Source organism: Platalea leucorodia (genome assembly GCF_965183815.1).
Source record: "Platalea leucorodia genome assembly, chromosome: W".
NCBI classification, from domain to species: domain Eukaryota; kingdom Metazoa; phylum Chordata; class Aves; order Pelecaniformes; family Threskiornithidae; genus Platalea; species Platalea leucorodia.
Window position 1 is genome coordinate 25,386,300 of NC_138859.1, and position 24,427 is coordinate 25,410,726.

At 39.7% G+C, this 24,427-nt stretch overlaps 1 protein-coding gene across 2 annotated transcripts in view; it reads left to right on the forward strand.

The window, feature by feature from the left end:
- The first annotated feature begins 6,123 nt into the window (after positions 1–6,123).
- LOC309602015 (mothers against decapentaplegic homolog 2-like) overlaps positions 6,124–24,427 on the forward strand; it is a 54,399-nt gene continuing 36,095 nt past the window's right edge. For both annotated transcript variants that reach the window (XM_082335289.1, XM_082335290.1), the window contains exons 1-2: positions 6,124–6,248; positions 7,325–7,617. In XM_082335289.1, coding sequence (XP_082191415.1) covers positions 7,382–7,617 — 236 coding nt within the window. In that variant the 5' untranslated portion in view covers positions 6,124–6,248; positions 7,325–7,381. The remainder of the gene's footprint in view (positions 6,249–7,324; positions 7,618–24,427) is intronic.

Below are 24,427 nucleotides of genomic sequence, written 5' to 3' on the forward strand. Positions count from 1 at the left end.
GAGGCAATCCCCACTGCTGGCCTAATTGACCGAAAAGCTGAACTGGGAGGTGGATCTAGGGGCATTGCTCAGTAGGGCTGGATTCCCCTTCCTCCAGCTCTCCACCCCCGCCTTCTCCAAAGCAAAAAAACCTCTGAACACCCAAAAATCAGTAAGGGAATACTCAAATCTGTCTGACCTGAATATGAAGAGAGAAGGATGGGCACCATCTCACTTGTGTGGCTGTTCTTCAGAAAAGTATGTATGTGGCAGTAGGTTTGAGCTTCTGCAGTATGACAAAGCCAGGTGTTTCTAATATGCATTCATAGGGGAAGAAAGAATTAGCCCTTCTGGAATCTCAAAAGGCAATTTTTGGAGGGGTTGTGGGTGCAATAGAAGTAAAATGTCTTCTCTTGTCTGTTCCACTGAGTGCTTTAACTAGAGTGTATTCTATCTGAAAGGGAAAAGACTGGCTTTGATTTTAGTTTGAACTTCAGAATGAAGTTCTGTTTGAACAGAATTCAGGTTTCCTGTGAGTTGAGATCATTAACATTGGGGAAAACTTTCTCAGATTCTGCTGAGAATAAACTGTCTCCTTGTTGTTTGGAATAACACAACCTAAAGGATCCAGAAGCAGATCATAAATTAGTTTTGTTTTGCTTCTGTTCAGTGCAAGATTAAATACTTGTTTTATTGTTTCTCTAAGTCTTAAGACTTTGGCTTAATATAGGAGACATATGCGGTACTGCATAAGCTATGCGCTTTGAAACTTCAACTTTCAGTATTGTTTAGCTTAACATAAGGTCTTGATACTGCCTTAAATAGACTGTGCTTCAATTAATGTTACCTTATTCTGAAGCCACTAATATCACAGGGATGCATGTGAAGGGAAAGGGTGCATATTCCCTCCTCTTCTAAAAGATCTGAAACATTGTGCACTTGATGAAATCAATAAAGAATCTTGTCCAAATTCCAGGAATAATGGAAAAAAAACATTGCCTTTAAAAAAAAAAAAATCACAAAAATGGAACTAAAATAGGGAGGAAATGAACTTGTAGACTGTCTCTCAAATGCCACAAATTATTTTCCTCGATCTTCTTTCCTCAGGAGCTTAACTTCTGTCATCTTTATTCCAGAAGAGCTCATGCAAATGAAATTCCTCTAAGCCAGAATACTTCTAGTAAAACCAGGAGAGATCAGATTTATTTCAAGTTTAAGGTGAATAAGCAGACTGATATGAAATATGTTGCATAATACTTTAGAATAAATTAGCTAGAAATCAGTTGATATTTTTGGTAGCACCAGTGTGTTTATAGTATGTTCCAGACACTTGGGAAAGGAAAATTTCCCTTGATTTTAGTCTGTTAGCATGCTGCCCTTAAGTTTTTCTTCATCTTTTATGCTTAGCTATTGCTGGGATCATGGGCTTAATATTTAATACTTGTTCCAGAGAACCACAGTAGAATGGAATAATAGCAGACATGACTCAAACTGTGACTTTAAAAGTTGCCAACTATGACACTGTTTGACCAACTATAGAAATGTGTGCATCAGGAGGCAGAGATATGCTACGGGGCAGAGATGAAACAAATACCACCAAAGTTAGGCAAGTTATAAATTTTCCAGTATTAATCTGTTGGGAATAACAGCACGTGCTCCCTATGTCCCAGCAATTTAAAGAAACACTCGTACCTCTCTGGGCAACAGAGTGAGTATTCCTTGAGTATTCAAAGCTGCAGTTTTAAGGCACAATGTGGAAAGGGATAAAATAGTGGAAGTTTTCTGCTCTGTATTGCACTGCTGCCTTGATACTAATAGTTCAACTATAGTTGAGCTCGGAAAGTGGTCTTGGGACTCAGTAATTGCAGGGAGATTTTCAATATGTTGGTGTGTTGTAGTGAGAATAGTACGCAGGAAGGTAAAAGATCAGATTTGGGCTATGATGTTAGGCCTCAGTAGAAGAGAGTGAGCAAAGGAGAGACAGTGCAGAGAATAAGCAATGGCAAAGCACATTTTAGGTCCTTAAAAGCAAAGGCTGTAAATGAGTACTCAGCTTTTGGAGATGGTTGGCTGTAGACTACGAGGAAATCACAGAAACTATATCGCAAGGAAGAAGGGATGTTACATATTTAGCATGTTTTTAATTTGCAGCCATTTTAGCAATGTGGAAATGTTTCTTGCAGTGTTGGCAAAAATTGTTTTCTGGGTGCATTTGGGGAAAAAGCATTTTATTTTTTTCTGCGGGTGAAGAAAGTGTACAAGGAAAAAAATAGAGGAATGTTTTTAGCAAGAGGCTAGTGTCAACAGTGACAGTGTACGAGAGGATGATTCTTTAGGAACAAAGATCAAAATTCCTTATATCACTGTATGAATTTGAAGGCATAAGTTACAGTGATGAATTGAAATGGGATTTGCTGGTCAAAAATGACCTGCAACAGCGACTCCTAAACCCATTGGTATAAACATGGTGTCTGAGACGGTCTAGGTGGATACAGATAGAACCCAGTGCAAATGTAGGGCTCTTCATTTTTATTTGAGCTCCTGCCAGATGTTCAGCAGCAGACATGTGCCGTCTGCCTTCTGTCTCCAAATTTCTCATGAGGTGTAGATTTCTGTCTTTGTACTTTTTATTTTCATTATAATGTTGAGAACTTTATGGTAGTATGACCAAAAAGATAAGTGAAAAGATAACCATAGACTGATACATTTTTTCTGTGGTCTTTAGATCAGTCCTTATGCAATGTCTTCAAGTACTTGTAATTTAATTGAAGTAGTAAAGCTTTCAGGCTTGGCATCTGTCCAGAGGAGCTTCCCAAACTGTATGAGCTGTGTTCAGATACTTTCTTTGTGACAAAAGGCTGATAGTCCTCTATTTGAGGGATGTGATTCAAATGTACAGAATCATGAAGCTTGTGGGCGAGATGAATACAAACAGTTCTTCAGCAAAGCTTGCAGTGGTAGAACAAGGGGCACTTTCTGACACTAGAAAGAGATCAAATTAAAACAGCTAAAAGTACTTCTTTAGACAGTGGACAGTTAGTGTCTTGTGGCAGACAGCACCAGAGTTTGTGGAGGCAGGTTCAAAAAATGGTTAGATGAATTTGTGGACAACAGGTCCATAAATGGCTGCTAAAGGGAATAGGTAGGAATGTAGCCTTTAATTTCCTGCTGCAACAGTTTAAGATGCTGATGAACTATGAGGAGAATGGGCTACATGAAACATCCAGGTTCATGTGCTTTCCTTGAGTAGCATGTTCTTTTGCCACCTTTGGAGACAGAGCACTAGGCTAGATGCACCACTCCTCTGACCCAGTAGGGTATTTCTTATTAGTTTCTTTATTGCTACTTTTTCCTTGCATAATTTGCATTTATCGAAATTGCTCAGAATTCAACCTAACCATGCCTTGTACTTTGCAGTGCCTCCTCTAGGCTTGGAGAAGAGTGCCACTTTTGCATAAATTAAGCTGGCTGAAATATTCTCCTATGAGTACTCATTACAATTGGCTGAAGTATTAAGCTGAATAAAGTCCTGTCCTACTTGTGTCACATTCTCTCTGCTCAGCCTTTGAAAGATATGGGGCCACTACTGGAATAACTTAGTGAAATTCTTATTGATACTCCTGGCAAATCCCTGACATGGCAAAACAGTAGCTAGAAGGAAGAAGTTAGTTTAAGCCTCCCAGACTCTTAGTCTGCAGCTGTGGTGTATGTTGTATGGTTGTTTTTTTTTTTAAATAGCTGCGAAGCTGCAATAATCATTGTAATAAAGGGCTCTTTAAGTGTGTCCCTTTTTTTTTTTTTAAAGCTAGTTTTCACAGGGGTAGCAGATCAACCTATGCTTTCTGACAGCTTCTACAGAAGCTGGATGAGCATATGTCTGTAATGGAACTGGTTAAAACGAAGTATAATATCTGGAATTTTCTGATTAGTTGGGTCTGAGCTTACAGTCTTCTGGAAATGGGAAAAGATTTTTTTTTTACCTCTGCGTATGTCAAAATAGTATGAGAGTTCAAATATAAAGAAAAACTGAAATGTATGAGGTTTCTAAATTCTTTCCTGCTGCAAGACTTAAATCACTCAATGTGCATTTGAAGCAGAAAAGCAAATACTAGTTTAAAAAAAAGAGCACCAGAAAATACAGAAAATTATATATAGATCAGTGTTATGTCTTAAGGGAGAGAATACTGCAAAATTGGACATCTCATCACAAGGAATATTGTAAAGCTGAAAAATTAGATAAAAGCATTGAGAATGTTTAGAGGGCCTGGGAAGAATAGGCAATTTACCTTGGTGGTAAATGAGACCCTACTGAAGTGTGTTTTTTATAAGGCTGACAATCAAAGGAGTATTCTGGGGCATTGAAAGGTGTCAAATTTGAAGGTAAAGAACAGGAAATATGTATATTATGTGTCAGTGAGCTCCATAAACTGAAGAAGAATTGGTGTGTGGATAAGCAATGATAGTGGTACTTGGTTGCCTACATCTGTCAGCATTGAATTAACGTTCAGATATTACACCATCAATTGCTAGTGTTTAAAATGTGATCTTTGAAGCAAGAGAGGCTATCCTCTTTGGTTTGGTCTTTTTTAATTTCTTGCATGTGCCTCTGAAGCATCTAATGTTGGCCTTGCTCAAATGTTGAAGTCTTTTTATAAAGCTCAGAGTGACTGCTGTTCCCTGTTTCAGAAACCTAGTGTGAGTGTTTCTTAAAACAGCAGTGGCCATGCAAGCTTCCTGTTTCATCTCTGGAGCTACCCAGTGTACTGGATTAGGGGTCTAATATATTTCACTCCCAGGCCCATGAACAGTTCAGAACATGTGGAAAAGGGAGTAAGACTACTTAATTTGGCTTTGCCACCAAAATAAATTAAAGTACAGGCCCAGGTTGCATTTCTGGCAATGCAGTCAATGCTAACACTGCTGCTGAAGGCTGGGGCCCGGAGTCCTCCATCCACATTCCTGTAACTCACCTGACATCAGCATGAGTACTTACAGTACAGTGTGTGAGCTGGTGCAACTTGTTAACCTGAAAGAGAACTAACTCAGCAAAAAACCCAAACTTGATCAGTTTTTACTTGGTTATCTAGCTGAGCCTTTGTGGAAAGGTATCGGTACTGGTGCTGAGGTAGTGGTGCTGCAGGAGAGAAAGGAAGGAGACCTGGGTGTCCTGTGGCAGGAAGCTGTTGCATTGGCTTGGCTCCCTGTGAAACTATACCCCGAGTGTCCTATTCAGTGTTTAATTTGACAATGTCGGATATTGAATTTATTTTTCTTGTGTTTGCTGCAGCCAGGACTCCAGTGCAATGCTTTTGCAGGCTGCAAAACCTACAGTCTGAAATATTGGGGACAATTCTGTAATAATTTAACATTATTGAAAGAATAAAAGTTCTTTTCATATTATAGTCTTGTGTGAAAATGAATGCTTTGACTTTTTACCAAGGCCTCTACTGACAGGACAAGGGGCAATGGTTTTAAACTGAAATAGAGTAGATTTAGATTGGATATAAGGAAGAAATATTTTACAATGAGGTTGGTGAGGCACTGGAACAGGTTGCCCAGAGTAGTTGTGGATGCCCCATCATTGGAAGTGTTGAAAGTCAGGTTGGATGGGGCTTTGAGCAACCTGATCTAGTGAAAGATGTCCCTGCCCATGGCGGGGGGTTGGACTAGATGACCTTTAAAGGTCCCTTCCAACCCAAACCATTCTATGATTCTCTCATTTAGGATAGATTATTTTGAATCACTTGCGTAAAGTCACCAGTGTTAATCTCGAGTCCTTGTTAACTGGAACATTTGTCTCCTTGACCCAAGAAAACTGCAATTCTTGCTTCAGTTGTATTTTTAGCTGCTCTCAGAAGCTGGTGTATGGAGGTATAATTTAGTTGAAACTGAAATGTCATTCCTACTGAATGTTCTGTTTTGTGGAAGTTGAAAAGTTATGATTTAAAGTTACCTGTAGAATATAATCTAGTGTTCGTTGGCTTGTTGGTACTCACTGAAACAGAAAAGACATGACAAGGCATAAAATAGCCATTAATATTGTATCCTGAAGTATCCCAAATCAACCATGCTTTTTTGCAGATGGGAAATTTCAATAAGATGAAGTTGGTATATTTTTGGATAGAAGTGAGGCGTGTGCCTGTACAGGATGGAGAGGCATGTAAGCTGCCTTGAAAGCTCAAATGGAGTAGCCTGAAGGTAGTGTTAGCTCTTAGCTAAAACAAGGTATTTTCAGCTGACTGAACTAACTTATACAGCTTGGAAATAAGGTAACTTTCTGGAGTTCGAATATCTATTTGCTGCCTGGAAATAAGGTTGTTTTTGACTTCAATGCCATATTTCTATCCATAGGACTGTTATGTCCTCAAGCAATTCTAACAGCTGTCTGCCTAAAATAATATGGTTGATTTGGGGCTTATGTTTTAATACCGAAAACTAGCCCAATAGAAGCTGCAAATCCAAGATGTTTTTCTAAATTTCTCTTTTAAATGATTTGAAGTGCAAATTGCAGTGAATGCTAAACATAGCCCAAGTTTCAGTATCCCTTCTAATCTTACATTTTATATAAACATCCTGATCAGGTAGTTGATGCTGAATGAAAGGCTATCAAAATTGAAAACAGACAGTTCTATTACTCAGATGCCTGCAAACTAAGATTTTTAAATATCCTTTAATGAATTTGAAAGACTTGATTTTAAGTACTGCCAGTTGAGAAGATTTCCTTATCTGTAGGCTATTGAACTTTAGATTGAAAGATGGGAATAAGCTTATTACCAAACTTATGAGTGAATTTCAAATCAGTGTCCCTAGTGGAACAAAAACTGGTAGTTATTTAAAACATGACAAACAAAATGAGAAAAGGCTTGTGAAATGGCTGGCTGTTGGAAGACTTATGTCAGGCTGTAATGACTAAATGACATTCCAAACACAATTTTGCTTGCTAAATTAATTTGGAGATGGGCAGAACATGCATATACGTGTATGGAATTTGTCAATCACTTGTGGAAAACTTTAATAAATGCCTAAAACCTGCCAGCCTAGGTGCAAAGCTAGACTCAGGTTAACTTCTGTATTTTCTGGAGTTGACTTTAGCCAGGAAAGACTTGAGGAAAAATTAAATGTCTAATCCAACCTTAGTCTGCACTAACTGTTGAAGAGTCTGCAGCAGACTTGCATTTTAACTTTATTGATGAAGTACCTAACCATGATGCAGACTACTTCTGAATTACTATCTGACTTCTTTTGGGATGCAGTGTCCTATGGCATTTGGTAATGAAAGGTCCTAAGCAAGATATGTTTCATGTGAAACCTCAGTGCTAATGTGTCTGTTTTGGTTTGTTTTTAGGGATCAGACGAGAATCTCTAATTTATTGCTTGCTGAGTGTTCTGTCTGGTGAAAGTCATGTCATCCATATTGCCATTCACTCCACCAGTTGTGAAGAGACTTCTGGGGTGGAAAAAATCTGCTGGTGGCTCTGGAGGGGCTGGTGGTGGTGAGCAGAATGGTCAGGAGGAAAAGTGGTGTGAAAAAGCAGTGAAAAGCTTGGTCAAGAAGCTAAAGAAAACAGGACAGCTGGATGAGCTTGAGAAGGCAATTACCACTCAGAATTGCAATACAAAATGTGTGACGATACCAAGGTAAGTGCTGTTGTGTTTGAAATTGTTACAACCACTTAAGAAATGGCTAAATGGATGTTTAGGCTATCCTACGAACAAATGGCCAAAAAAATCAGTTGCATGCTTTTGATTCTTTAAAAATTCTTTAAAACCTATTTTGGTTTTACATAGTGCTTGCTTACAACTGAATCACATGCTTTGTAAAGTCATGGTTTCTAATAATAACTTTACATTTCAGTTTTCATTACTATGTAGATTCCAATTTATGTGTTCTGGTGGTGCCTAGCACAGCTCTTAGTTTGTAGCACTGCCTTATGCTTTTATTTAATAACCCTGTCTATAATTGGAGGGGCATACTTGAACCTACACTTCCACTTAAAAACAAAAGACTAGTTTTTCCTTGGTCAACACTTCAGTCATCTAATTATTTTCAATTGTATACGGCAGTTTCATTTAAGTTGTACAAGCTGCATCCATTCTTCCTTTTGAAGGGAAATTTTATCTTTGGAGGCAGGTTGTCTGAAGACCAGTTTATTTACTGTAATTATTATTTGTTATTGGTTAATGAAAGTGCTTTTTATTAACTTGGAGTATTTCTAGAACAGCTCTTCTGCTTCTGATATGTATATACATTTAGGTGAACAACTTGCATTCTACCCCTTTGACTTTCTCAACTTAATTCATAGCAACTGCTGTGCAAGAGGCAAGGGCTATGTTTGTAAGTATAATGCAGTCTGCTCTCAATTCATGTTGTACAGAAATCCCACTAAGGTGTATGTATAAGCTCATTATGTGTGACGTGAGTATCAAATCACTTCACAGGTGTGTTTTTCTGAAAAAGAGGATCTGGTGGCACAGGAATATTCTGAGCACTTAGCCCCTTGACACTTAAAATAATTTCTAGGGGAGAGAAACTGCATCTGGTTTACGACCTTAATTTCTGTATTAGCACATTCATCCCAGTTACTTTTAAACTTTGTATTAATCATAGCGCAAGCTAGATTTGACTGGTGTCAGTAATGATTTACATATATCAAATGTGTTATAGGTGTTGTCTGATAATGGTTTTAGCATTCTTTTTTAGATTTGACACAGCTTTCTGGGAAAATCATGAGTATGCTCTGAATGAATGACTTTTAATTCTATTCTCTCTCTTCTGTTCACAAACTTGTTTCTAATGCTGCCCTCTGCTTGTGTTTTCTTCCCTAGAGCAGTCCCAAAACTCTCTGGGTTTCCCTTCTTCCTTTTGCCAGCTGCAAAACAATCAAATAAAATATTAGAGCTTTCTTGTCTTAGTGTATATCAGTAGACTAAGATTGAAACCTGTAGGGATATATATTTCTTGACTTGACATGAGATGACTCTGTATTTAGCAAGTCTTTACCATGACAAAGACAAAATGCTTAATTGGAAGGCGTTTCATATGACGGAAGTTAAGTAGACAGAAGTTAAGTAGACTGTCATGCACTTTATATAAAATGTGTATCTAACTTTTAGAGCTCTTGGAGAGACTTCCTAGAGCTCTCCTGCAGGGGTACTGGGGCAGTAAATATTGCTACTTCAGAAGAATAATTATCTAAATTTAATTTTGCAGATGATGATAGAAGATACAAACAGTATGCTAATATGTCATTGTTTTCCTAGTCTACTTGTCTGTATTTGAGTATCTCCTTCTGCTTGCATGACCTTTTGTGTTAGTCATAGTAAATAATTCTTTTAAACAGAATACAAAGCTCTATTATACTCTGTATAGCCTCCATGTTGTGACCAGCAGTTCTTGCTGGGCTGTGATGTACTGTTCTCATTTATCCTCCAGTCAGCTGTAAAAAGGACTGGACCTAGGTTTTACTTTTCTTGACTACCTTAGGAGTAAGTGTTGGCTATTATACAAGGTTTAATTTTAAACTAAGAAATGGCTTTGGTATTAAGGGGTGAGATGATATCAGGGTTGCCAGCAGTGCTATACAGAATACTTGAGTTTCATAGTTGGCTTTTGGACTGTTGATATTATTTCACTTTGACAGCAGTAGTCTGGGTTCCCAAGAAAGAACAAATGTCGACTCAGTACTGTCAAGACTTCTGGAGATTCTTGTTCTTGGATTTAGTTAAGTTAATGAAACTGCTGCTTGAGACTCACTTTAACGAATGTCTTAAAGATCTGCAGATCAGCAGGGGTAAATAATAAAATGCTGAATTTGAAACTTTCTTCCTAGTCAGCAGGAAGTTTGAGGTGCTAAGCTGCTGAGATGCAGTTCTGATGTGACAGCTGGGCTAACTTTCCAAATGTTGTTCTGCTTGGGGAGGGTTTTTGTTTGGTTTTGTGTGTGTGTTTGGTTTTTTTAACTAGCTTTAGATTTAATTACTAATACTGTTTAACTCTGTAAATATTGACAAGTGTTGTGGGATGCTTTTGTTTGCAACTGTTGCATTATTCCCTCAACAGAAGTTTCACTTGTGGTTTCACAAGTTTCTGGTCCCCTTGGAGATTTCCAGAGAGTTTGATACAGTACTTAACTCTAGTATACTTTTTCATCATTGAAACCTAAACCAACTAAACACCTACAAGCTTTTCTCAAAACTGAGAGCAGCTTGGACAAAAGTTGAATTCAATTGCCTCTTTGGAAATCTGTATATACTTACTGTATGTCATTGGTAATCCTGCTCTGATTAGGATTGTTCTGTTTCTGTGCTGTTTGTCAAGGTGATTACATATTAAGTGAGGCTGGTACTGTGTACTATGCAAAAGCTGCTCATGTGGTAATTAACACAACTTCTTATGCAGACTAATAGGGGTTCTGAGAAAGCAGAAGCAAACAGATGGAGTGTTGGCATCACATAGCAGTGGTGCTTAGCTCTTCATAAGTGGGTCAGTAATCTAGAGCAGAGGCTAAATAAGTACAGAGGTCCTTTTGACACTAGCCCTCTAAGTAATTTGTAGTTATCTTGCTGAATCCTCCCAGCAAGCCAGTGGGATTCTAATCTCATAATCCCTGTGTATCCTGAAACTAAATGTTGGCATGCGAGTTCACTTTTCTAAAATACGTAATGAATTCGGTAGAGTTTAAGATCCTGTCTTTATGCTCTCCCTTGCAGTTTTGACACAAATAAGAAGCAGTCGGTGAAGAAACAGAGCACAAGCATCCATTTATACAAGTCATCCTCTAATGGAGCAGTTTCTTCCTTATTAGCATGGATTGTTCTGTTGAAATAAATAGTTTGTAACTAGTGATAGCTAAAATCCAAGCCTTTAACAAACCAAACCATGCCATGTAGACTGAATATGCCAGTTGACTACTTTACTATCTTCATTATTTAAAAAGTCATTTCAGTGGTGACAGTACAGAGTATTGGAATCCAAAGTAGGGAAACACAAATTGCTAGTTTCGATGTCCCAGTATTTTGGTGTGATCAGCTGTGTGGCTTTTCTGTCTTAAAAAGAGAATAGATATGCATCACGCTTTCTTCTTGCTTCTTTTAATAAAACTTACCAAAATGCAGTTGCTTTTGTAAAATGCCTGATAATGTACAACTAAGAATAGAGTTTAGTTGGAGTAGGTTTGGGATAATGTTGACCTGGGCTGTTGTAGCTCCTATATTTTTTAAAATTGAAAAAAAAGCTAGAGGAAGGGAAGCATTGAGTTTAGACTCCTTTGTGATGTCTAATGTTCCTCTAGAGCATACGTACCTGAAAACTAATGCAGAACTGTGTCCTTCCTGAGCTGTAACTGGGTACATCCGTATTACGTGTTGAATTCTGCTTCCATGCCAACATTTGGGTAATGTGACAACTGTATTAGGGCCTTATCTTATATGAAGGATGATTAGTAATGGAGATGACCTGCCTATATGGAGTACTCCCCAGGTACAACTGTAGTCCTCATTTGTTGTGTGTCGTAACCTATTCACTCTTCCCCAGAAGATTCCATCTTGCACTGTGTTTTTGCTTAACTGTTGTTGAACCCGCAGAGCACTGCTGCATCTCATCCCTTTGCTGGCAGCTTCCCTGTCCTGCTGGCATGGTCTGCACGATGCAATGCTGAACTGAGGCATATGAGATCACTCAATGTATAGGTGCACCTTTTTTCTTCCAGTATATGCGGGAGGATAAAGAAGAGAGAGGTGCTTCCCATCAGTCTCAGCATCTCTAGCTTTCATTCATTTTAGCTTTGCATAGTGAATCTAGCTTTCATGCATGCCCTGACAAAGGCTACTTGTAGTTGAGAGGAAGGGGGCAGCTAAAAGATGGAACTATAACAGTATACCTCTATTTTCTTTCCAGATGTTTGTGTACTCATCTCAGTACTGTAGAAGGGTTTGATATAGCATCAAACAACTTCCTGATTGATAACTTAACAAACTTTCTTCTTGAACAGATAAAATTTTTGTTGATGTTAGTAGTTATAGTTATTATGTAAACTTGCTTTTGATGCTATGTGTGGAACAGTACTTAACACTTGAATCTTAGCTTTAATGGGAGGTCCTCAGTTTCTGCAGAGGAGGCAAATTTTATCACTGCTTTATGTTAGAGGAAACTACAGTGCAAAAGCAAAGCCATGTTGAATGTTGATGAAAAGTGATCTGGCAGATTACTGGCTGAAGTAAGGTTTTAAGACCAACTTCCTTAAATGCCAATTCAGAGATTCTTTGCTGGGGTGCTAATACCATGCAAGTGCTTTAGAGTCTTAGGCGAAATGCAGCAGTTGCTTCCAGTGCAGAGAGAAGGCTAGTACTCCTGTCAAACCCTTGCTTTCCAGCCTGCTGTGCCATTAAAGTTTTAGAAGGTATTATCTGAAAAATGGCTTTTTTCTTGCTTAACAGTTCAATATGTATGTAGAAAATGTAGTCTTCATGTTCCCTCTGTCCTTCTTGTGTAACATGATAGCATCCCTGTGCTATGTTTCCTGGTTTTCAGAAGCTTATTTTTGCTTTGTTTTCTGCAGCCTTCCAATTCTGACTTAAGTGAGAGAGCGAGAGGGGCTCAAATCCTGCTATTGTTTTTTGAAGAATATAGCTGATTTGTGGAATTTACAGTCAACAATTAGACTTCTGAAGTACCTGGCTTCTGCTTCATATGAGACAAATTCTGCATTTTTGTACCATCCAGAGGCAAAGAAGAAACCCTACAATGGGTTCCATGGTTTTGGGAATATGGAAGATTGTGAGGGAGTGTTGGGAATGTGAAGCAGACAGTGGCAAGTGAATTGGTTGTTTGACATTTAAATTAGGAGCTACTTACTGACCAATTTCACTAACACTGCTGTTTCTTAGAGCTTGTTAGAATGAAGTAGTAGTATTTTAAAGCCATACCTGTTGCATATCTTTCACTTCAGCTAATAGTGAAGGTTGGTAACTTTTTAAACTGCTATCATGGAACCAATCACACCTTGACTCTCCTGAGGAAATAGCATGGTGGTGGTATTTAAGCATTGTGTTCAGAACACTTTTTTAATATTTTTCCTTAAGAAAGTAAAAATGTAGTAGTATATATTGATTGCTTCTGAAGGCTGTAATGTTTTGTGGGGTTTTTTTGTGAAGCAAAAATCTACATATCCAGGAGTTTCTTTTCCATGTGACTTCTGAGCCTAAAAGGCTGCTCTTGATGTTAAAGTCATTAATGATTTTTCATAAGTGCACTTGACATATTTTCTTATACTTGCTTACAGTGTCCAGGAAATAAATCCAGTACATCTTAATTTTGTTGTATTTCTGATGTATTCTACAAGGATTCAGATACTTAAAACTGCAGAATCTGGTAAAAGTTCATCAAACATGTCAAGGCAAGACCATTTGACACGGTCAAAAATCTCTAAAGAAACTATGAATTTCTCTATTATGCTAGTGTTATTCCTTTGCTTGCTTGTCCTGCAGCCCTTTCTTCATTCCCTGCTGTGAGTTAGCACTATGGATAAGATAAGCACCCTAGGCATTAGCTTATGGCACATGTTAAAATTGTTTTCTGAAGGCTGGCTCTATCAGTTAATACGAGCCTCTGTACATGGAACTTATTAGTGCTGATCAAAGTGTCTACAAAGGAGTTAACTGCAGAAGTAAACTAGGCAAAGAAAAGACCTGTTTAAAGATGGGACAACTGGCTTGGAACTACTGTTTGAGAGCAAACAAATCTTTTAAAATTATTTTTTTTACATAACTGAGTAAAAAGTAATTTCTAATTTAGATGTAAAGGGCACAGTTCTTGAATATAACCTGTGCTACCAGTTAGCATGTTTTTTTAATTCCTTGGGAATATTTATCAGGAAAGCGATCACATAGCTGCATGCAGTAACCTAGTTTTAAGGATGCTTTTAATCACCCATAGAGCAGAGTTGTCAAGCTAATGTAGCTTCTAGAATAGATTGTTTTCAAGCTTTAAGGTCTTTCCTCAAAATAGGTGGCTTCAGAGGATAGCAATACAGAAATTCCTTTGTTCCTTCTCAGGTTAAACCATAGGAGATGGGTGATTTCAATTATTAACACTGTGTGTGTGGGAGAAGGTTCCTCTGGAAATTGTTTTAGGAGAGTGCTCAACATCCGCTGCTAAGCTATGAGCGAGTTAGCTAAGAGGACAACAGCAGGCAGTTGGATTGGCACTGTAGATCCTAAAATAACATTGCTATCGAGACAGAGGTGAAGTCTTTTTTCCCAGAAACAGAACTTGGCACTGTCTGTTAGTTTGTAGTAGAGCTGGGATAATTCACTATTCAAGTTGGGGATTGGCATCGATTCTTAATCATAGCTCACAAGTTGAGAACTGCTATGTATAAAGAATGTCCTTAAACCATATAGAATCATAGTTTGGATTGGAAGGGACCTTTAAAGGTCATCTAGTAGAATCATAAAATCATTAAGGTTGGAAAAGACCCTTAAGATCGAGTCCAACTGTTAACCTATCACTGCCAAGTCCACCACTAAACCATGTCCTCAAGTACCACGTCTACCCATCTTTTAAATACCTCCAGGGATGGGGACTCAACCACTTCCCTGGGCAGCCTGTTCCAATGCCTTGACTACCCTTTTGGTGAAGTTTTGCCTAATATCCAACCTAAACTTCCCCTGGTGCAGCTTGAGGCCGTTTCCTCTTGTCCTATCACTTGTTACTAGGGAGAAGAGACCTACCCCCACCTTGCTACAACCTCTTTTCAGGTAGTTGTAGAGAGCAATAAGGTCTCCCCTCAGCCTCCTCTTCTCCAGACTAAACCCCAGCTCCCTCAGCTGCTCCTCATAAGACTTGTTCTCTAGTCTAACCCCCCTGCAAGGAGCAGGGACATCTGCAACTAGATCAGGTTGCTCAGAGCCCTGTCCAACCTGACCTTGAATGTTTCCAGGGATGGGGCATCTACCACCTCTCTGGGCAACCTCTTCCAGTGTTTCATCACCCTCATCGTAAAAAAAAAAAAAAAAAAAAAAAAAAAATTCTTCCTTATATCTAGTCTGAATCTACCCTCTTTGATTTTAAAGCCATTATTCCTTGTCCTATTGCAACAGGCCCTACTAAAAAGTCTGTCCCTAGCTTTCTTCTAAGCCTCCTTTAAGTACTAGAAGGCTGGTATAAGGTCTCCCCTCAGCCTTCTCTTCTCAAGGCTGAACAACCCCAACTCTCTCAGCCTTTCCTCATAGGAGAGATGTTCCATCCCTCGGATCATCTTCGCGGCCTCCTCTGGACCTGCTCCAACAGGTCCATGTCCTTCCTGTGCTGGGGATCCCAGAGCTGAACATGGTACTCTGGGTGGGGTCTCACCAGAGCAGAGTAGAGGGGCAGAATCACCTCCCTCAACCTGCTGGCCATGCTTCTTTTGATTCAGTCCAGGATATGGTTGGCCTTCTGGGCTGCAAGCATGCATTGCCAGCTCATGTCCAGCTTTTCATCTGTCAGTACCCCCAAGTCCTTCTCTGCAGGGCTGCTCTTGATCCCTTCATCCCCCAGCCTGTATTGATACCGGGGATTACCCTGACCCAGGTGCAGGACCCTGCACTTGGCCTTGTTGAACCTCATGAGGTTCACATGGGCCTGCTTCTTGAGATTGTCCAGGTCCCTCTGGATGGCATCCCATCTCTCAGGCATGTCAACTGCACCACTCAGCTTGGTGTCAGCTGCAGACTTGCTGAGGGTGCACTCAATCCCACTGTCTATGTTGCTGATGAAGTACCTCAGCCTTCTCCTTGTCTGTTGTTACCAATTTGCCAGTCTTGCTCATCAGGGGGAGACACTTTCTTTTGCCTTCCTTTTCTGGCTGACATACCTGTAGAAGCCCTTCTTATTATTCTTTGCATTCCTTGCCAAGTTCAGCTCCATCCACGCCTTGGCCTTCCTGCCCCCATCCCTACACAACCAGGCAGCATACCTATACTCTTCCCAGGATACCTGTCCCTGCTTCCACTACCTGTGCATTTCCTTCTTGCCCTTTAGTTTGACCAGCAGGTCTTGACTCATCCATGCTGGTCTCTTGCCTTCCTTGCTTGATTTCTTATACCTGGGTATCGAGAGCTCTTGTGCTCTATGAAAAGCATCCTTAAAGGTCTGCCAGCTCTATTCTGCTCCCTTATTCCTGAGGGCAGTTTCCCAGGGGGTCCTATTGACTAACTCCTTGACTCTCCTCTGACTTTACTCTTTGCCTGACTCATATCCCTCAAGACTGCAAACTCCACCAGTGCATGATCACTGCAGCCCAGGCTGCCTCCAGTCTTGATGCCACCAATTAGCTCACTTGCGTTGGCGACCAACAGGTCCAGTATTGCATCCCCTCTGGTAGGGCTGTCTGTTACCTGGCTTAAGAAGTTATCTTCCATGCACTCCAGGAGTCTCCTGGATTGCCTACAGCTCGCCATGCTACTTTTCCAGCAGATGTTGGGGTGGTTGAAGTCCCCCAGCAGGATGAGAGCATGTGAGTGCGATGCCTCCTGTAGCTGGAGTAAGAAGGCTTTGTCAATAGGCTCCCCTTGAATCGGGTGGCCTGTAGTAGACACCAACTGCAAGGTTCCCTTTGTTGCCTCGATCTCTGATTCTTACCCATAAGCTTTCAACCTTATACCGTATTTCAGTCTGGATGCATTCACTTAGATGATAAATTGGTTCTATAAATGTTTGAAAACTATAGTTGATTAGTCTGGATTAGTGTGCAGAGAGAGAACAAGAGTGCTCTGAGAGATTGCACTGACTTCCTTGGGGTCTTTCTCAGAGCTGGGGTGGCAGAAGCTGGCACCTGGTTTTCCAAGACCATCTCCTGCCCAAAGATAAATGGGTCCAGCCCTTCTTAGTTTCCAAATGTTCAGGATGGTGTCACTGTAGACAGAAGGATGTGACCCTAATTATATATATGTAAAATGACATGCTTAAATTCTAGGTTGCAGAACACCTTTAGATGCTGCATGGACATATAATGGGCAATAATGTCAAGTTTGACTTCAAGTCTCTGAAATTTAATTTCTAAACTTGGGGTAAGCAATTGGTAAGACAGTGTTAGTGACACTACCTGCATTTTTTTGAAATCTACTCTTACGCATTTCCTTGAACTACAAAACTATCTTAAACTATAGCCTCAAGTTAAATTATGCTTGCTTTTTCCTGTTTGATTCATAGCATCAGTGTACTTGATATCTAGGGTAGGATGCAGGATTAATATGAGTATAAGATAATTCTTTTTTTTTTCTAATAGCATATTTTTTCCTCTACCAACACTTCCTACTTGAATGGCCACTTTAGCAGCAAGACCTTATTCCTGATATCTGTGTACAGAAGAATATATGTGCATCAGTAAGGCACTACCTAGACACTGCGTATTACAGCAGTTGGGACCTTGCTCTAGTGTAGGTAAGTCATTCTTTAGAAGACGAATTTGAAGACTTAAGTTTTCTAGCCTTCTAATGCAGTGTTGATTGAAATTAAGAGTAGTGATTGTGTTCAAGTGTAATTGAGGTTTTATTAAAAATGCTAAAACATAACTGTTAACTTGGTTTATGCACAGCTGTGGCTGATGTTGAGGACTGAATTGTTGTAACTAAGGTTAAGCTTTAGTGTAGACACAGTTCAGGTTACAGCATCTTATTATATTGATGTCATCCTGAAAAAGGAAGTCTTAAAGTATTAAACAAAGAAACTTAGGGCTGCCAGTTTTAAGCTTGTGCAATTCAGGAAGCCATGTGACTTACCCACATAATTTATTACAGAGTTGGTGTGCTGAGCAGAAAGTATTGGCATGTCGTTTGAGGTAGGTCAACATGTAAAAATATAAATGTACAAGATACTTAACCAATAGCAAAATGCTGCATAGTTCAAAGGAGCTTGCCTCTTGAGTCAGGAGGAAAAGTTGTTGAATTTTGGGGACTATGTTGTATACTAATTGGAACACTGGATAAAGGCTCGGGGGATGTGGATTCTGGCCTTGGCTCTGCTGCTTTTTCCCAGGTAACCTTACAAGTTTTTAATTTGCTGTCATTTTTCAGTCTATAAATTGAGATGAATTTTTGCAAGGCATGTGATAATGCCACCTCTTTGCCTCCCTGATATAAGCTGAATTACTTAGATAGGGACTATAAGTTTAAGGCATTGTTCCCATTGGAGTATCAGTGATATGGAAAGCAAATTTAGGGGTGGAATGTTGTTGGAATTTGTGGAAGGTTTTTAGCTTCAAGTTACTGTTGCTCCTCATTAGGATTGCCTTAATGGTAAGAAGCAGGAAGAGTCAGAATCAAAAATAACTGTTAAAGCTTGCTTGATTTTTATATGCCATTAATTGTTTGGCAGGTTAACAACTGATGCTGGGGCTGCTGAATTTTAAGCAAATGAAAAATAGCTACTTGTGATTACTTTAGCGACTTACCTGCTCAGTGGATCCTGGTACGAAGCTTTAACTAGGAAGAAGAATATGTCTGACACTTCATGCTACATGAAAACATGTTGGTCACTCGAGAAAAATGTTGACTGTGCTTTATTGTCAATATTGAACCCCAAATTATTTCATAAATAGTACTTATTTTTCCCCAATAAAGGAATTAGGGCTTTAGTCAGCCCAATTCAATGCTAAACTATTCCCTGGCTTACAGTGGTAATTAGTGTTTTTATATCAGGCCAACTATTCAGTGTGGCGAAGGTTCCTCTCCTCATTATATTCTTCTTTTGTAGAAGTCAGACAATTTAATTTTCTTTGTACTGTAACAAAACACCTGAGTGCTGTTTTTACTAGTGTGACTAGTTATGACAACTAGAGCAATTTTACAGGAAAAACTTCCCGATGGTGTAGCTCAGGCTGTTAGTCTAGGAAGAATTTATAGGATAAGCAACATACTGCAATTCTGCTGCAGCTTTGAACGCAAATAGCTAGTTAACAGGTTCCCTACTGATTTAATCCTGCTTGTAATCTACACCTGCTAATTTAATAAAAGTAATTTCCCATGTCTTGTTTACTACTTGTTTCTGTTCGCTTACTTTGACTTGGTTGTAGTGCTGATTGGTGGAAAGCTTCTAAAATTTACAGTATACAATGCCGTAGTATCATCATGAACAGCTTTTGTTGGCTTCTGTCATGCTGCATTGTTTGAAGCAGACCGGCAGGATACAAGAGAAAAATCGGGAGCTGGAGTAAGTTTACATCTCGTTGCATATGCTTCAAAATTGGCAGAAGAAAAATGAGATTGGGGAAATCCCCTTGGACAAGTGCTGCACAGTAATCAGACTTCAGTGTTTGTTCAGAAAAGATCCCCCAAATTGCAGCTTTTTATTCTGAAATGTACAAGCAAGTTTCAGTAGGTCAAGAAAGTTTTCATTTGGAGCATTTGCCTGTAATTGTAGGTAAACCGACCGTTTCTTTGTATGCTTGGGTTATCTTTTCTTAGATATTGGATAGAGAAAAGCCTGACGCAAAAGAAGCAAACTTTGAGTTTTGCTTAAATGCAGAATTTCAAAGTTACTGTTTAGTTGAATTGGTGAGTTACATCCCAGAACTGGTCTTCACTTGCTCTTTTCATGGAAGGCTTCAAGTCAAGTTCTTCTGTTGATATTTGAAAAAAATTTAACTCGTGCTATAGTTCTGAAATTTTGAACAAAGAATGTGGAATCTTTCAGCTTTGTGGCATAGAAAGTTGTGTTTGAAATGGTGTTTGACACTCGGGTGCTTGGTTGAAAAAGTCTTCTTTTTTTTTTTTTCTTTAGTCTACAGCTCAAATATTAATTTCATGGACTCCAACTACATTTTCCAAGAACCACTTCTGAACCTTGCTGTGTTTGTGTAAGCTTACAGCAGTGCAGCATCCAACCACCAAAGCTTATTGATAGGTCTTTACACCTTTACATCTAAATCTCCCCTTCTGTTATAGTGGGGGAGACTTGAATATAAACTTAAGGGCTGTATCAGGGGAGAAATTCAAGTGTGTCCATTCTGATGAATTCCACAAAGCTAATAATGAAAATACCTTTTTAGTTCCATTGTATTTAAATGTTGAGTGTCTAATGTTCTGCATATGTTCCATATACCTGTCTTGAAGACTGATGCCCTGTCTAAGCACAATTAGCAACCAAAAATCAGTGTTTTGCTGTCCCCATGTGTCTCAATTAAATGAATATAGTAGGAGAGCAGAAGGCCTACTAGAGTGATTCTGCCTGTTGCAAGCTGCATTGGTGGCAGCCATTTTAAAAATGCTGTAATAGTCTGTTCAGTGATAGGAAGACATTTTTACTGGAGCCCGGTGTCAGTGTGTTTGTTCATTATGTGGGAACCCTTCAACATTTTGCCCAATAACCACAGACGTTCCAAGAAGGATTTAAACAGCTCTCCTTGCAGTGAGAAGCCACATAACCATTTACTTGAATGCTAATGTTCCTCAAGCCTTTGAAACTCTCATCTTTTTGGCTGCAGTAGGACAGAGAGAGCAGGGCAACTGCCACCTCAGCAGAGGGCAGATGGTGGTAGATCAGGGTTGACTCCTGTTAGGTGGAGTGAGGAAAAGAAACTGTTGGATGTCCTGGGAAAGTGCTTTAACTGTTAAGCAATTGCATGTGAGGCAAGAGTGCTTGTGGGCATTGTCTTCAGATGTGTGTTCTGGATGTGGATTGTGATCAAGATGCTGAAGATGCCGAAGACTTCAGGACTTGTTCATGATTTTAATGCTTCCATTCTGTCTAGGCAGCGAAGCTCAGGAAATAGATTTTGATTCTTGTTGTAGGGGTGTCCCCTGCATACTCAGATTTTTCTGTCAATAGTGTCTAATGTGGGGTCCTGTATTCTGTTCTGGGCCTGAGGAGAGCAGAGGCTTGTAGTTAGGCACCTTAGCTATTAAGTTGCTTTCTTGATTTTTGCCTTTGCTAAGCACATAAGGCAATATAATATCTCAGCAAACACACTAAGTTCATGTTTAAAAATAAAATACTGCTTTCTTGTATCTGAATACTGAAACTCTTCAAGCCTTTTTATGGCTTCCTTGCTAGTTGTGAATTTTCTTTAATATTTGTCATAAAATATGGGCATTGTTGTGAGTGATAGAATCGTAGAATTGTTTAGGTTGGAAAAGACCTTTTAAGATCATCAAGTTCAACTGTCAACGTAGTGCTGCAAAGTCCATTGCTAAACCATGTCCTCAAGCACCACGTCTACCTGTCCTTTAAATACCTCCAGGGATGGGGACTCAACCACTTCCCTGGGCAGCCTGTTCCAATGCCTGACTAACCTTTTGGTGAAGAAGTTTTTTCTAATATCCAACATAAACTTCCCCTGGCGCAGCTTGAGGCCATTTCCTCTTGTCCTATCACTTGTTACTAGGGAGAAGAGACTGACCCCCACCTCTCTACAACCTCCTTTCAGGTAGTTGTAGAGAGCAATAAGGTCTCCCCTCAGCCTCCTTTTCTCCAGGCTAAACCACCCCAGTTCCTTCAGCCGTTCCTCATAAGACTTGGTCTCCAGACCCTTCACCAGCTTCGTTGCCCTTCTTTGATGGTAACATCATTGTATGACTTAATTTTTGTATTTACATATTTATGAAAATGATCTAACAGTCATGGCAGAAGTACCATTCATTTCTTTTCCCCAGTATGTTACTTGGAGGAGTTTCCTCTATGCCTCAAACCTTAACTGCATTTGAAATATAGGAAACACTGCATGCCTTGGTTATATAATACTTCATATTTCTTTGAATTTTCATATCCCTCATCTTTAGAGATAGTCTCTTGTTTGGACATGGATCAAGTTCAATGTATTCTTTCACCAGTTTTGTGCTAGGTATATGTGGCTTGGGCCGCAACAGGGGTCATTCTGGGGGTAGTGGCTTCCCTGTGTTGAGCACTTCACATTATGTATCCTGTGTTCGTCTTCCTGGATTTCTCGAGATGGGTGTGTAATTCATAGGGCAAGCTGTCCAGAGGCAGCTTCAGTTTGAAATGAGGTATTAAAAGATCCTATAACTGTTATTCTAAGAGTAATCTTTTTGCCAAGTTAGCATATTTTTCAAGGAACATGGACAAGATAAATGTCTTGCAGAGCTAATCCTTCCCCCTTGCTACCCCAAATACCCACTAGTTTGAGAAGGTTAATCAAAATGTCACATCTTTTTTTCAGCTGTCCATCAGCTGCAAAACAGCCCACTCATGCGGTAGCATCAGCTGCTCACCCACTTGGAGGATGACTGACTACTTGAGAAAAATTATTTGACTTATCACTTGGTAGCTGTACCTGTTAGCTTGTGAGAAAAGCTTTCACCACACCTACTATGACTAATAGTGGTTAGAGAACTTGAGATAAAGGTCATTTTTTTAATGTCTATCTGGTGCTAGTCCTGAAATGTGTATGCTGAGCTCTGTTTACATCTTTTGAAAGTATGGTCTTCTGTGAGATTGCTATCTGCTGTTAACAAACCAATTTGTTGTGGATAGATCAGCCAGTATTGTGATGGATATGTCTTCGTATAAAGATACTTTGTCCTTTGATACTTCTGATTCTGTTTAGGTCTGTTCAGGATGATACAGAATGTTAATCTGTGAAACTGCATTGGGTGTCATCTTAACCAACTGCATGATATTGCTTACTAATACAAAACAGAAAAAAGAAAAAGTAACCACATGTGGTGTGAAATGACAGTGAGATTAATCTGTTAGGTTGTTCATTCCTTATGTAACTTGTAAGTAAAAGAAAAGTATTTAACAGCCTGACATTGTTCCCGGTCTGGAAGACCATGCTAGTCATCTGTCTCTTTAGTTGGAGCATTTCAGTGGTAATTTAAATATTAGAAAAAAAATTGCTTGATCAATTGTGTTCATAGGCATGGTATAATGAGAGTGGAGGGACAGATGGTGATTTCTCAGCTAGACTGAGTGGCTGAACATACTTGCTTCATAGTTGCCTGCTACATGATGTGGTGCAACCTCTCACTAGCTACCCAGAGCTCTGATTCTTTTCCTAAATGGATGTTTTTGGAGCATGTGTTCCTGGTTATGCTTCCTTTACTCTGACAGAGTTTTGATCCTTTATTTCTTTCAGGAGGTAGTGGTCTTGTGTTCTCTGGAAAGCTTTTGTCAGAAAGTCTGAAGACATTTTCAGGTGTGATGTTCTCAGTTGAAATACAGATAACGTGTCTGAGCAAACTCATGTTGAACATGTAATGAACATGGTACTTGAGCTATGGGAATTTCAAACTTGCAAACTTCTATCTCAGTTGAAGTGCTGTATTTACATTTCTGAAGCTACTGTGAGAAACTGCAAAATAATACAGCAATTAGAAAACTTTATTGGATATAATAGTGTAACAAATAAAAGGAGTGTAGGAATTTCAAGTTACCATTTCAAGAATGCCATCTTAAAGTACAAACATCATGTCCCTGGAGCTTGTGGGTCCACATGATAGTCTTTTTTAATTTTGGTTTGTTGGTGTGGTTGTGTGTTGGTTTTTTTTTTTTTTTTTTTTTGTCCTGCCTGGTTAGTCTCTGGGGAGCTGCAATCTTGAATGCTGTTATACTTCCGTCATCCTCACTAGATGCAGGGCATTGGGAAGTCGCTGTTTTTAATGGCTTTTTGGAACATATGACTAGAGGGAGTAAATCTATGTTGTGGTTAATCTTATCTCCAGTAAGACTGCTTCAGAATTTGTGAGATGCAAATTGCAGCTGTGGAAAGCTGTGGTGGTGTGTTGGGAGTGGGGAGCTGTAGGGCAAGTTTCCCAGCAAAGCCGTTAGCTCATGATTTCCATAAGCTGTTTTTGCATGCTCCCTGTCTTTAGTCTCTCTAGCATAAGACTTGTGGCCAGCTCCCTGCTGACTCTTAAATGAGGCCGAGCCGTACTGCATGCCTCTTATTTCTCAGTCCTGAACACCATCTCTGTGCTGCTTGACCTTGCCATTTAGAAGCTGTTGTGGTTTAACCCCAGCCAGCAACTAAGCACCACACAGCCACTCGCTCACTCCTCCCACAATGGGATGGAGGAGAGAATCGGAAGAGTAAAAGTGAGAAAACTCGTGGGTTGAGATAAAGACAGTTTAATAGGTAAAGCAAAAGCTGTGCACGCAAGCAAAGCAAGGAATTCATTCACTCCTTCCCATCAGCAGGCAGGTGTTCAGCCATCCTCAGGAAAGCAGGGCTCCATCATGTGTAACGGTTACTTGGGAAGACAAACACCATCACTCCAAACGTGTCCCCCCCTTCCTCCTTCTTCCCCCAGCTTATATACTGAGCATGATGTCATATGGTATGGAATAGCCCCTTGGCCAGTCTGGGTCAGCTGTCCTGGCTGTGCCCCCTCCCAGCTTCTTGTGCACCTGGCAGAGCATGGGAAGCTGAAAAGTCCTTGACCAGTGTGAGGGCCACTTAGCAACTACTTAGCAAGAACCAAAACACCAGTGTGTTATCAACATTATTCTCAT